The sequence below is a fragment of the Lupinus angustifolius genome, chromosome LG20 (genome assembly GCF_001865875.1).
Source record: "Lupinus angustifolius cultivar Tanjil chromosome LG20, LupAngTanjil_v1.0, whole genome shotgun sequence".
In the NCBI taxonomy this organism is placed as follows: domain Eukaryota; kingdom Viridiplantae; phylum Streptophyta; class Magnoliopsida; order Fabales; family Fabaceae; genus Lupinus; species Lupinus angustifolius.
Window position 1 is genome coordinate 5,967,072 of NC_032028.1, and position 14,127 is coordinate 5,981,198.

General features: G+C 32.7%; 1 protein-coding gene across 1 annotated transcript; it reads left to right on the forward strand.

Annotated features, from left to right (window-relative positions):
• LOC109335642 (myb-related protein Myb4-like) lies at positions 10,125-11,511 on the forward strand. Its single transcript, XM_019571798.1, has 3 exons — positions 10,125-10,411; positions 10,516-10,645; positions 11,142-11,511. Exons 1-3 carry the CDS (start codon positions 10,279-10,281, stop codon positions 11,434-11,436), a joined length of 558 nt encoding a protein of 185 aa, XP_019427343.1. The 5' UTR covers positions 10,125-10,278; the 3' UTR covers positions 11,437-11,511.

A 14,127-nucleotide genomic window follows, 5' to 3' on the forward strand; every position in this document is an offset into this window, starting at 1 on the left:
TTCTAGTGCACCTCCGATTTTGGAGGTTTTTCTTTTGTTTTTTTGTGATAGGAACCTGTGTGAGGTACTTTTTGTAATGTTAATTCCCCGACATTCTTTCCTTTGTATTTTCAGTTTTTTTTATTTGTGGCGATGATTAGATTTCGCTCTGTAAACAATTCTATATATATTCAAAAAAATTATGAATTAAAAGTATTCAGAAAAGAATTGTGTTCATTAAATTATCTTCAATGTATTAAGAATTTTATTTCCGCAAGGTTTGAAAATGTGACGTCTTGAAAATGGAATAAGGTAAAAGTGAAAATGATTTGTAAGTTATAGGTTACATAAAAGAAAAAAAGGAAAGAAAATTTTACCCATTTTTGAAGAGATTAAATATATTAAATGATTTTCGAGGCGTTACAATGAGCAATTCCAGGGCATCCTAAACCTTCTGAACCAAAACAAGCAGAGCCCTACTCATGTAGCCAATTCTGTTACCAACACAACCCCTCTAGGTATCCTTAATTCTCAATGGCTCCTTGACACAGAGGCCACAGATCATATATCACCTTGCCTAATGGTGATAGAGTCAGCACCAATATATGTGGCACCATTAGATTAAGCGAAGATTTTATCTTATACAATTTTCTGTTTGTTCCTACCTTTCATGTAAATTTGATATATGTGCACAAATTGACTAATACCATGAATTGTCAACTTATTTTCTCTCTAAATCGATGTGTTATTGTGCAGAACCTTGCAAGGAGGAGGATTGGTTCAACTAAGCTAGAGAAAGGTCTTTATGTGCTTGATCTTCATCCCACTGATCCTACTAGACACGCTACTTTTAGTTTTCAAAACAGTGTAAAGAAAACTATGCAAACTTCCTTATGGCATAAGAGATTAGGCCATGTTTCTCAAAGTGTTCTAATGTTGCTTTGTAAACTGTACAATTCCTTACCTATATGCAATAAAGACTCAATTCCTTGTGATATTTGCCATATAGCTAAACAAAAGAAACTCTTTTTTTCTCTAAGTACAACTCATACTGCTCAACCCTTTACTTTGTTGAATGCAGACATATGGGGACCTTATGCTACCCCATCAATGTTTGGACACAAATATTTTCTAACTTTGGTAGATGATAGCACTAGGGTTACTTGGGTTATTTTCATGAAAAGTAAGGCTGAAACCAGATCTCGTCAATTTTCTTGCATACATTGAAACTCATTTCCACACCAAGTTAAAGTTCTTGAGAACTGACAATGACATTGAATTCTTGATGCATGATTTCCTTTCATCAAAAAGAATAATCCATCAAAGGACTTGTGTGGAAATCCCTCAACAAAATGGTATTGTTGGGAGGAAACATCGACATATTTTAAATGTGGCTAGAGCCTTATTCTTTCAAGTCCACCTTCCTCCCAAGTTATGGAATTTTGCCATCCAACATGCCACTCACCTCATCAATAGATTTCTAAACCCCCTCCTCAAAAGTAGAAGCCCTTTCCAATGCTTATTCTCTAAACTACCCCATATATCCCATCTGAAGGTGTTTGGATGTTTGACCTTTGCCAGCACTATTAGTGCCCGTAGAACCAAGTTTGATGCTAGATCCAGAAAATTTGCTTTCCTTGGTTACAAGGATGGCACAAAAGGTTACATATTATATGACTTAGCTTCTCATGACATATTTCTCTCTAGAGATGTCCTCTTCTATGAGGATGCTTTCATTTTCCTTAAATCAGATCCATCTCCTATTACACATCATAACTCTAATCCTCCATCCATACCCTTACCATCGTACACACCCCCACACTATAACATAAACCTATACTTCCCCTTGCTCCCAACCCTGAACCAACCCTTGCATCACTCCTCCTCCTACAACCAGACAATCCCTTAGGAATAGAAGACCACTCTCTCACCTTCAGGACTACCACTGTGACCTTGCCACAACATCTCAATGGCAAATAATTTCCTCTTTCAATACTTCTCATCCTTTATCTTTTGTTCTTTCTTACAGGAATTGTTCTACTTCATACAAGAACTTATGCATGTCCATTACTTCAAATACAGAACCAAAATCATATGCTCAAGCTTCCAAGATCCCTTGTTGGCAAGATGCCATGAACAAAGAACTTCAAGCCCTAACCTTCAATAACACTTGGTTTCTCACTGATCTCCCTAATGATAAGCATCCAATAGGCTACAAATGGGTTTACAAAACAAAATTCCATGTTGATGGTTCTCTTGAAAGGCACAAAGCAAGGCTTATGGCCAAAGGTTATACACAAATGGAGGGAATTGATTACTTTGACACGTTTTCTCTTGTTGTTAAAATAACAATTGTCAGAGTTGTTCTTGCCCTTGCCTCTACCAAAGCTTGGTTTATGGAACAATTAGACATCAACAATGCCTTCTTACATAGAGACCTACATGAAGAAGTCTATATGTTCCCTCCTCCTGGCCTAACTCTGCCCAAACCAGATATGGTATGCAAGCTGCACAAATCCCTCTATGGCCTTAGACAGGCAAGCAGGGAATGACACACCACATTATCCAACAAGCTCCTATCTTTGGGATTTTTACATTCAGAAGCAGATCAGGCTTTATTCACAAAGGCAACTTCCACCTCCTTTACAGCCATCCTTGTATATGTAGATGATTTCATTCTCACAGGTAATAACCATACATAGATTCAAGTTGTGAAATTTGTTCTTCACAAATCATTTCAGATAAAGGACTTGGGCAATCTTCAATATTTTTTGGGCCTTGAAATCTCTAGAACTAAATAGGGCATTCACGTGAACCAGAGGAAATACACCATTTCCTTGCTCGAAGAATCAGGTTGCCTTGGGTCAAGACCTGCCAAGACACCTTTTGATCCATCTATTAAACTCCAAGCTGATCAAGGCACTCATTTTCCTGATCCATCATGCTATAGACGACTAGTTGGCAGATTAATATACTTAACCATATCTAGACCAGATGTTTCCTATACAATACAACAGTTGAGCCTATTCATGTCCAATCCTATGGATTCTCACTACAAGGCAGCTATCCGAGTTCTCAACTATCTCAAGTCCTCTTGTGCACAAGGTCTGTTTTTTCCTACTGAATCCAGCTTGAAACTCACTGGTTTTGCATATTCTGATTGGGTCTACTGCTTAGACACTCGAAAATCCATCACCGGTTTTTGTGTTTTCTTTGGCAACTCTCTAATCTCATGGAAAACGAAGAAACAAAATACAGTGAGTCGTTCCTCCTCAGAGACTGAATACAGAGCTCTTGGCAGCCTTGTCTGTGAAATCCAATGGCTCTAATACTTGTTCAATGACTTCCACCTTCCTCTCACCATTCCAATTAATGTCTACTATGATAATAGATATGCCATATACATTGCTCATAATCCAGTCTTCCATGAACGCACCAAACACATCGAAATCGATTGTCACGTGGTCCGTGAGAAGATCAAGAAGGGTCTCATTCACTTGCTTCCAATTTCTTCATCTCAACAATTGGCAGATGTGTTCACTAAGCCTATGCACTCTACCTCTTTTCGGGGCTTCCTTTCCATGTTAGGACTTTTGGACATCCGTCGTCCTACTTGAGGGGGGATGTTAAACTACTCATCATCTCTTTATCAAACTTCATTATTTCCTTCACTGTTTCGGTCTTCTCACCTTTAGGCTTAGTTTCTTTTTCTTCTTTGGCTTATTGGGCCTGAACGACTCATTTCCCCTTTTAGTGTTTTCAGTTTGTTATTTCAGTTAGATTAGTTAAGTCTGTTTTCCTCTTTTAGTAACTCTGTATATAAGGTGTTTTTGTATCACCTTTCAAGCATATGAATAATAAAATACATTCATCTTCTCCAAAAGTCCGCTATATCAAGAAACCGGACTATGTTTTTCCATTTTTTGAGCATGGTTGTTATAAAGTTGTGTAGGGGAAGGTGAAATTCTTATTTTACAAATCCTACATCCCTCCATTACTAAGTGAGGAGAAGAGAATTGGGGAAGTACCCATCATAATTTTTCTCTCTTCTCACCTCCTCTTGTAAAGGGGAAAATAGAAAACTTGTCATGTTTCTCTTATTTTATTTCTTATCAAAACAACAAAGAAACAATGTGTTAGCATCTTGGCACGGGTAGGCATTAAGCTTACAAATAAACTAAAGAATTGTAATTAATGACAGTGGTAGAAGTGATGATAATAATGACAAAGTGGTGGAGGAACAATGTATTAATGACAATTGTATCAAAAACGTTGATGATGATGATGATAAGGTGGTTAAAATAATGTGTTATTCTCTTGTGTTATATCTTAGTCTATATCAAAGACACCTCTAACACTAAGATTAAAATTATGAGGAAAAATTAAGTTACTTGTTTATAATTCCAAGGAATTCGGTCATTAAGATTATGATTCCAAGTTCAAATGAACACCCAAACATACTCATTTACACTCGTAAGTCCTAACAGCCTACAGTTTCATTTTTATTTTGGGTTCACCCAAATTATTTTATAATTTTTATTACAATTTTCTATAAAATAAGAATAACATATATATTTTTCCTACAATAGTAAACATAATTCTTATTATTATTTGGGTCTCACAATATCTACTTTTTCTCATATCATCTATTTTCCTTCCCATTTTCCTTTAGCTAAGAATAACCAATAATTGTTCTTAATTAAGAACAAAAATCAAAAAATAAGAACGACAAAGTAGAGAACAGAGTAAGAATGTTCTTATTCCACTAAGAACAACCTTAAGAATAATCATTGTGGTTGTTCCAAGTGGTAACCTTCAAATTCATGCATCAAGTTGGTAACTTAAAATATCTTAATAAATGAGTAAATTACTACCTAGTCTACCTTGGTCATTTTTATAAGACCAACTTTTATATATTTTTCAAAGTTCCATGTATAATAAATGAAGCGAGTACAGATATGGACAAGTATAAGTATAAGTAACGTTGATAATATGTAAAATAAGTAGCGGGTAATTATTATCCTGCTCATTACATTCTTAGTAATTATCGAAGTTTTAAACTCAGATGTTCATTATTAATATCCCACAAATTTACCAAGTGATTTAGCTCTCTTGGACAAATATCTTAATATGTATAGTTGTGGGACTATATGTTCAGAAAGGATGATTTTGAGTTTCAAATAGTTGATCTTATAGTAAAATTTGTTTGACGATATAATTGATTTTGGTTCTTCCACTATTATCACATTAACTTATTATTATTGATAATGTAATATTTATCATATGAGTGTATTAAAAATATTGATTTTATAATTGCATAATAATTTGTTTTCTTAATTTTAAATAATATGAATAACCCAAGACCCAAGGTTCAGAAAGCACAATAAGTCCTATTATTATGGTTTAGAGGTATAATGAAAAAATAAAAAAGGGGCCTTTGAGTGGAACGTGGAAATTCTTATATTTATGTGTTTTTGGTCCAAAGTTCAGAGTACAAGAAAAAAGCGACCCATAAAAGTTGCCAGAAATGACCAAGGCCCATTCCACTAACCAACCCAACTAAAAAACATAGTGTAGGAGGAGAGATGCTCATACCAACAAGGATCTAATATCCTGATTCCTGAATGGTGCCCCAAACTATATTTCAGACACTGATATTAAAATAAAAATAATAAAACTTATAAATATTTAATTTTTAATTAATGTGACAATTTTCAATTTTGTGACAGCCGATTGGTATCCTTCTTATGCAACTTCAAAGCTCTCCATAAGGGAATGTTCATTAAAGATCAGAATTTATTCTCGTTATTTTTATTAGATGTTCCTATAAGTCCTTCCCTATAAATTCTTACATATACCATTACGATTCTTTTATTAATTTCACCCACACATCTAACACGCTAGAACCACATATAACAAGACATAGTCATAGTGGAATTAGATTAAAAACTTTCACCAGCTTGGTTCATGTCAATGACTTTTTTGCCTGCCAAAATTAGTGAAGATTAACATGTATAAGAAATTAACATGTACTTTTATTTATATAGAATTACTAGACCTGATTCAAATATCTGAGTAGTTAGATCTAATTCAAACCCAAAAATTAGATCTAATTCAACCCCAAAAATATATGTGAGTAGTTAGTGTTAAAATGTTGGTAAGAGTCACGGAAAGAAAACTTCTTGATGAATCAAGAAGTGTATAAAAAGAAAGCTTAAAGAAAGAAGAATGAGAAACAAAGATTGATAATATTCTCATTGAATGAATTGAATTGATTGAATAAGAAGTGGGTCAATATGATTTATTTAATTTATACAAGATAAAAGAAGAAAAGAAAGCTTGTAAAACAAGTAACTAACATAAACCTAACTTGCTAATTCCTAACTTTCTAACCAACTATCATTTTCCAAAATAACCTATCATATATCTTTAATATCCCCTCAAGCTAGTGAGTGAAAATTTTCACTCTCCAACTTGGAATTGATTTGAAGCTTCATTTGAAGTAATAATAACGCTTAATCATCCATGCCAGAAGCTATATCATCAAACGCTTAACCATCCATATCAGAAGCTATATCTTTGTTTAACCACTATGGACAAAAGCTACTCATCCACTGCTTAATCATCCATGACAGAAGTTATATCTGAGCTTAACCATCATGGACAGAAGCAGACCAACCATTGATGATGAAAAAGCGAGAACGGATCAGAATCTTGATCCTAATGAGATGCTTCTATGATAAATAAGAAATATGAGTAAATGGTGAAAAATAAGAAAACGATATAATCTTGTATAGAATAAATTGGTCATGGTACTCCATTCTTGAAGAGTTTGAGGATATCAAGAAGCTAGCTTTAGTTTTTGAAAAGAATTATTGACCAAAAACAAACTCCTTTGATCTGAATTTGAAGGTCGATGAAGAAGGTGATAATGAAGAATTTAGGGTCATATGTTGAAAAGAAACATTGGATGCTGAAGAACAACGCTACAGTAATCAAAGAAATCAAGACAGTCTTGCCACATGCAGCATTGTCATCTATTGGAAGTTAAATAACACTAATGAAGGCCATTGAGATGAAAAAGAAAGCACCACCATGTTCTTGATTGTTGAAGTTTTCCATGAAATCCTTCATGTAACCATAAGCGGAAGCTATCAAAAGATAATTAGGCTCTGATACCATGTTAAAATGTGGTAAGAGCCATGAAAAGAAAAGTTCTTGATAAATCAAGAAGTGTATAAAAGAAAGCTTAAAGAAGTTTAAAGAAAGAAGAATGAGAAACAAAGATATTGATAATATTCTTATTCAATGAATTGAATTGATTGAATAAGAAGTGAGCCAATATGACTTATTTATACAAGAGAAAAGAAGAAAAGAAAGCTTGTAAAGCAAGTAACTAACATAAACCTAACTTGCTAATTCTTAACTTTCTAACTAACTATCATCTTCCAAAACAACCTATCATGTATCTTTAATATCCCCATCAAGCTCGTGAGTGAAAATTTTCACTCTCCAACTTAGAATTGATTTGAAGCTTGATTTGAAGTAATAGTAACGCTTAACCACTCGTGACAGAAGCTATATCATCAAACGCGTAACCATCCATATCAGAAGCTATATCTTTGTTTAACTACTATGTACAGAAGCAGACCAACCATTGACGATGAAAGAGCAAGAATAGATCAGAATCTTGATCCTAATGAGATGCTTCTATGATGAATAAGAAAGAGGAGTAAATGATAAAAAATAAGAAAATGATGTAATCTTGTATAGGATAAATTGGTCATGGTACTCCATTCTTGAAGAGCTTGAGGATATCAAGAAGCTAACTTTTGTACTTGAAAAGAATTCTTGACAAAAAACAAACTCCTTTGATCTGAATTTGAAGGTCGATGAAGAAGGTGATAATGAAGAATTTAGGGCCATATGTTGAAAAGAAACATTGGATGCTGAAGAACAATGCTAGAGCAATCAAAGAAATCAAGATAGTCCTGTCACATGCAGTATTGTCACCTATTGGAAGCTAAATAACACTAATGAAGGTCATTGAGATGAAAAAGAAAGCACCACCATGTTCTTGATTGTTGAAGTTTTCCATGAAATCCTTCATAGAATCATAAGCGGAAGCTATCAAAAGATAATTATGCTCTGATACCATGTTAAAATGTGGTAAGAGCCATGAAAAGAAAACTTCTTGATGAATCAAGAAGTGTATAAAAAGAAAGCTTAAAGAAAGAAGAATGAGAAACAAAGATTGATAATATTCTCATTGAATGAATTGAATTGATTGAATAAGAAGTGAGTCAATATGACTTATTTATACAAGAGAAAAAAAGAAAAGAAAGCTTGTAAAACAAGTAACTAACATAAACTTAACTTGTTAATTCCTAACTTTCTAACCAACTATCATCTTCCAAAATAACCTATCATATATATTTAATAGTTAGATCTTATGCAAGATTTATAAGAAACTGTTTGGTAATATTCTCATCTAATATGTGAATTTATCTTAACCTTTTATGTGACTCTACCTCTTTGAAACTTCCATGCATTCATCACATAATAGTTCTAACACTGTACTTTTAAGAGTTTTGCAAATGTAGTCAAATTCAATGTAGGTGGAAGTTGCCAATTGAGATTATGTGCACAAAAACATTAGTTCATGAAATAATCACACTTTTTGAAGGCATAATCATCAAAGTAAAGAAGACCCTTTTGCACACTAGACTTCAACATTTGTTATAATGGCTTAAGTATGACCTTGGTACTCCTAGGGTCCAATTAACTCAAGATATGGAGAGATATCATTCTTTGGAATCTTGCAATGCTATTATTTTTCCAACACCCCACTCTGTAATACCACTTCCTTATAAGTTTGACATTGCGACAAACTCCTACATGTGACTATATGGGTTATTTGTCACACTATTCAACCACGTGATCAGAATAAGAAGAAAAATTCACTCATAACATCATCATACAGTGGCTTCTTACCATACTTTGCCTCTCCTAGTAGTATTTTTATTAGGACTTTGTTCACAATTTCTTTTCCCATAATTCTACTTTGACTTACTTAAAACTTTAACTGCGTGAGATTTATGCCCCAGCAACTTCTTTCAACTACATTTGACACAAAAGAAAAAGTATTTTGCTGTAGGGATTTTTTTAATAATTATTTGTGTGATTGTGTCCTTGCCCAATATCTTCACTCATGGATTTGGATTCTCTAATTTCAAACTTTAGTCGTTCATGTCTTCGTTCTTTTTTGTGAGGAAATAATTATTGTATTTAATTAATTGATAAAAACACGATGGAAACAAAGAAAAATATTTTAAAATTTGGGATGAAGTCATTACCAAAATTTAAAGTTACAGAATCCAAATCTATGAGAATAACACTGGACCCATGGTGATAGTTAAATAAAACATTTAATGTCACTTTGGATTCAAACTTTGACATTTAGGCAAGTTTACATAGATTGCAATCCAAATGGAGTAGATCACATGTCTCACATTTATATCTCAACTTGTGTATCCAAATAAAAAATGTTATTTAATTAAAAAGAAAAATTATAAAAATAAAAACTAATATTTTTATATTATTTTATAAAGTTTAATTGACTAGGGAACTGAGGATATAATTTTCAATGAGAAAGAGGATCTGTGTTATTGAAATCCACCGTTGGATTTATTAAATATATGGTAACAAAGATCAAAGAATTGGTCCATTCTGCTTGAATACTGTATCATGTACCCTTTCATGCTATTTCTCAATAGATCCACGTTTAGATAGAAAAAAGCATTTATAAGGAGTACAAATGAAATCAAACTATAGAACCAAAGCAAATATACATGGTAAAATTAAATATAGAGCAAAAGGAGTAGCCTGCAGTAATAATAGAAGATTGATCATAATAGAATTTCACTAGGATAATGGAAAGAGGCGGCAGAATAGTACTAAGACATAAATGAGTCCATTTTACCCGTGGAGCATGCTACTTTTGACTTATGAACCAAAAAGAATTATTTTTCTAAGCTATAGAGAAGCCCAGTTTTAAAGAGAAGCAACCTAGAAGCTGTGTTTGTTGGAGCCTTTCTTGTATATAAAGTTATGGTCTAAAAGTTGTGAAATTGTGATCACTGAAATTTCACCGATCATAGGAATTGGAAAACCCATAAAAAGGAATAGTATCAAATATTGAAGTTCTACTTTTTTTTAACACCATGCAGTTTATTTGGACCTCATCAACATTGTTCACACTCTGAAAGACTTTTAAGCTACAAAGATAGGTGTAGACACATGATGAGGGCTCCTTGCTGTGATAAAATGGGATTGAAGAAGGGACCTTGGACACCAGAAGAAGATCATATACTGATTACTCATATTCAAAGATATGGTCATCAAAATTGGCGTGCCCTTCCAAAACAAGCTGGTTTGTGCAACTTATAATGTCATTTTTAATGTTAAGACTAATGTTTTTTTTCTTTCTTTTATCTTATTAATAGATGAACTCTCTAAATTATGATTGTTGTTTAGGTTTGTTAAGGTGCGGTAAAAGTTGTAGACTTCGATGGATAAATTACTTGAGGCCAGATATTAAACGAGGTAATTTCAGCAATGAAGAAGAAGAGACAATCCTCAAGCTACATGGAATTCTTGGAAATAAGTGAGTTACATAACATGTTCACCATGCTGTGTTGTAGCTCTGTCTCTCATTCTACGTGCATTAGTTCCTGCTTCCTAGTGATTTTGTACCAGAATAAGTAAATGATACCTAGTACGGTTGAATTATATATAAAGATGCAATAAATTTTCCAAATAAGAAAAAATATAATTTGTGTACTCTTTTTCTAATAAAAATGAGTGAGGTTATTTGAACATTTCACATTCTACAATTTTTCTTACAACAAAACAAACTATCTCATATTTCATCATAACTATATGGCAACTGAAAATTGTCACTAATTTGTTGCCAAAATAACATATCCCTAACATGTTACTGTTGTTACCCTATATTGTTGTTAAAGAATAGCACACAAATATGTAAAGAACAATATAAATTTTGTGCTATAAAGTATAGCTTATTGTAAGATGTGATTGAGTTTAATGATGTAAATGAATGATTTGGAATTAATCTCTTAATTCAACCTTGATATTTTCAGATGGTCTGCTATTGCGGCGAGATTACCAGGTCGAACCGATAATGAAATAAAGAATTTTTGGTATACTCATTTGAAGAAGAGGGCTGAGAGAAGCCAAATGCACAGTATGAGTAATAGCACCTCATGTCCCTTACAAAAGGCACAAGCAACTTGTAGTTCAGAGGCTCAAATAAGGATGCCACAAGTAGCAGCAGATGCATCAAATGCTACTACTTCAAATGCCTCTAATGGTTGCAATGAGATTGATGAAGAAATGGAATTTTGGTACAATCTATTCATCCAAACAGGACAGTAGTCATCACATGGGCATGGAAATATTTAATATTGTGTGACATTATATTTCATTTTTATATCGCAAGTTTCTATACACGTGTATTATTTTAAAAAGAAATATTATTTTTTGTCTCTCTCTGTCGTTAGCCTATGGTTATATAAGATCATTTTGTGTTACATATTGTGTTACGTATTTGGTGATCTCATTCTTATAACACTGATATTGCTAGAGTTTTCCAACTTCATTAAAAAAAAGAACCATCCATGCACACGTTGGCTGCTAGAAAAAGGAGAGAAAAAGTGAAAATGCATCATTCTTAACCGTATGTAGTACTAAATACTAATAACTTAATAAGTATCAAATAATTCAACTGGGATATATACAGGAAAGTTTCATGCTATGATCAAAAGCTCATATATTAGTAAATTATTATAGTGATGTATTAGTTGCAACTACTTCAATTCAAAAAGCTTTCCTGCAGTTGTGAATTGTACGCTGATATTTACATACATTTCATTTACTGGTTTTAATTCTCAGTTTCCAGCTATTTGGAGTGTTTAGTCCTCCCTCCCTTAACAATCAAGTAATTCCTTTTAACTTTGAATTTGGATGCATAAGGCATGCTACACCACAATCTTAAATGAATGATTAAGACAAAAACATAAAATAGGAAATTCAGAAGTAGACTGGTCGAATTACTAATACATTTAAAGCTTAATATATATATATATAGTTAGAAATGATTATGCGATTTTATTCTCACAAACACCACTATATTATGATGAAAAGAAACTAGGACACATGCCCTCTTTCATTAAATAATTAACAGAAAACACTAAGCTGTCATTGTCCTTTAATTTTCTCACCCTAGCCATTTCATCTGTGTATAAATATATAATTTGTACAGTACATTAAAAAACCACAGTGAACAAGAACATAATATGTAAGATTAGACATGAATAAAATGTTCCTAGCTGGGAAGGGGTACCTATATTCAAACTTCAAAGACCACAGTGAAACAGAGAACTTGGAATATGTAACAGATATACTTGGAAATAAACTTTCAAAATTGTTTCAACTTTGTCCTTATGTCATAACGGCTTTAATCTCATTCTTTCTTTGGTTACAGAATGATGAAAAAGGTTGCCAGAATATGGAAAGTGACCCCAGAATTTTGGCCTAAGTCTCTCCTTCCTCTAGTTCCTCTTCCTGATATACTTTCTGCTGCAGCATGAAACAATGAAGCCAAATCCAAATACCATGTTTCCTTCATACCCACCTTGGTGAAAGCTAGACCAACAATAAGCAATTTGACAAAGTAAAATTACTAGCAGCAAGCTTTGGTAAGAATGGAAAGAAAAGAGAGATTCAAACCTTCATTTGAGACAAAAGAATATTCAATTATTATATTTTTAATTTAAATATATTTTTGAACCGATGTGTTATAAAACAAGATTTTAAAAGGTTCAAACAAGTTTTTACTTTTTAAATAAGATCTAAAACTTGAATATAATTTCACTAAAATTTATCTATTAAATTTTCAAATATTTCTACAATTAATTTCTAATTATAAATTTGATTGCCTTAAAAAGAATGATACAAAAGTTATTATGAGAATAATTATTAAGATAAGAAGTAGTATATTGAAGAGATGAGAAAATTGAAGATAGAATGGTTTTTGTTAGATATTCTCTGATGATTGGTGAAATACAAATCCTAGAATTTTGAATATCATGATTCTCACATATAATATAAAACTAACAAAGATACAAAGTCATACCTGAATCCCTGAATCTATGTTCTCTTATCTACTCATTTGATATACCTTTTGAAAAAGTTTTTGGTATGATGTTCTTCCTCAACCAAATCCTAAATTCCTCTTGGGACCTTCGTTTTCTCTCTAACGGGGAGAGGTTAAAACTATTTGTGATTTGGTGTATTGGGGACCATAACCTTCCTTATGCGTTAACTTATAGGCTTCCCATTATCCCCTATGAGTTAACCTGATGGGTAACCACCCATTAAACTCATATCCGTTATCAGCTTTTAGAAATCTAATAGGTTTCAGTAATTAGATCACTTATAATGCAACTCCGGAAATAAATAGTTGATATCATTGTATCAAATATATGATGCCCACCTTAATTAGAAATTATAAATTTTAACAATCTCTCACTTAGGTTTCATATCTTCTTGAAACAATTATATCACATGTTCTTTAGGCATGCATCTGTATGCTATTTACGTTTAGACTTCTCCTTAATACAATCTGGTTCATCTCATATATCAACTATGGAACCACCACAACTTTCATCACGTTTAAGTGTGACTCAGCCATGATGATCACCATATTAGTATACTCAATGACATAGATCAAATATGGATGCGTGACATGGAAATTTCATGCAATGTGATCTCAAACATGTCTATTTTCATCTGGTCCTTCTTTATTCTTTAATGAGATCAATTCAAAGTCTTTAATTGCAACACAATTGTTATAATGCACAATTTCAAAATGAAACAATAAACCATCAACTTTATTATGCATAAAAACTGTATATAATATTCAAACCAAAACATAAAACATATAGACTCCCACTGAATTAAGGTACTCAAATGAATAACACTCATATGAGCAACATGCTCATGAAAGACTTTAGGTACCAAACCCTTAGTCAGTGGACCAGGTAGCATAAAATTTGCCCCTATATG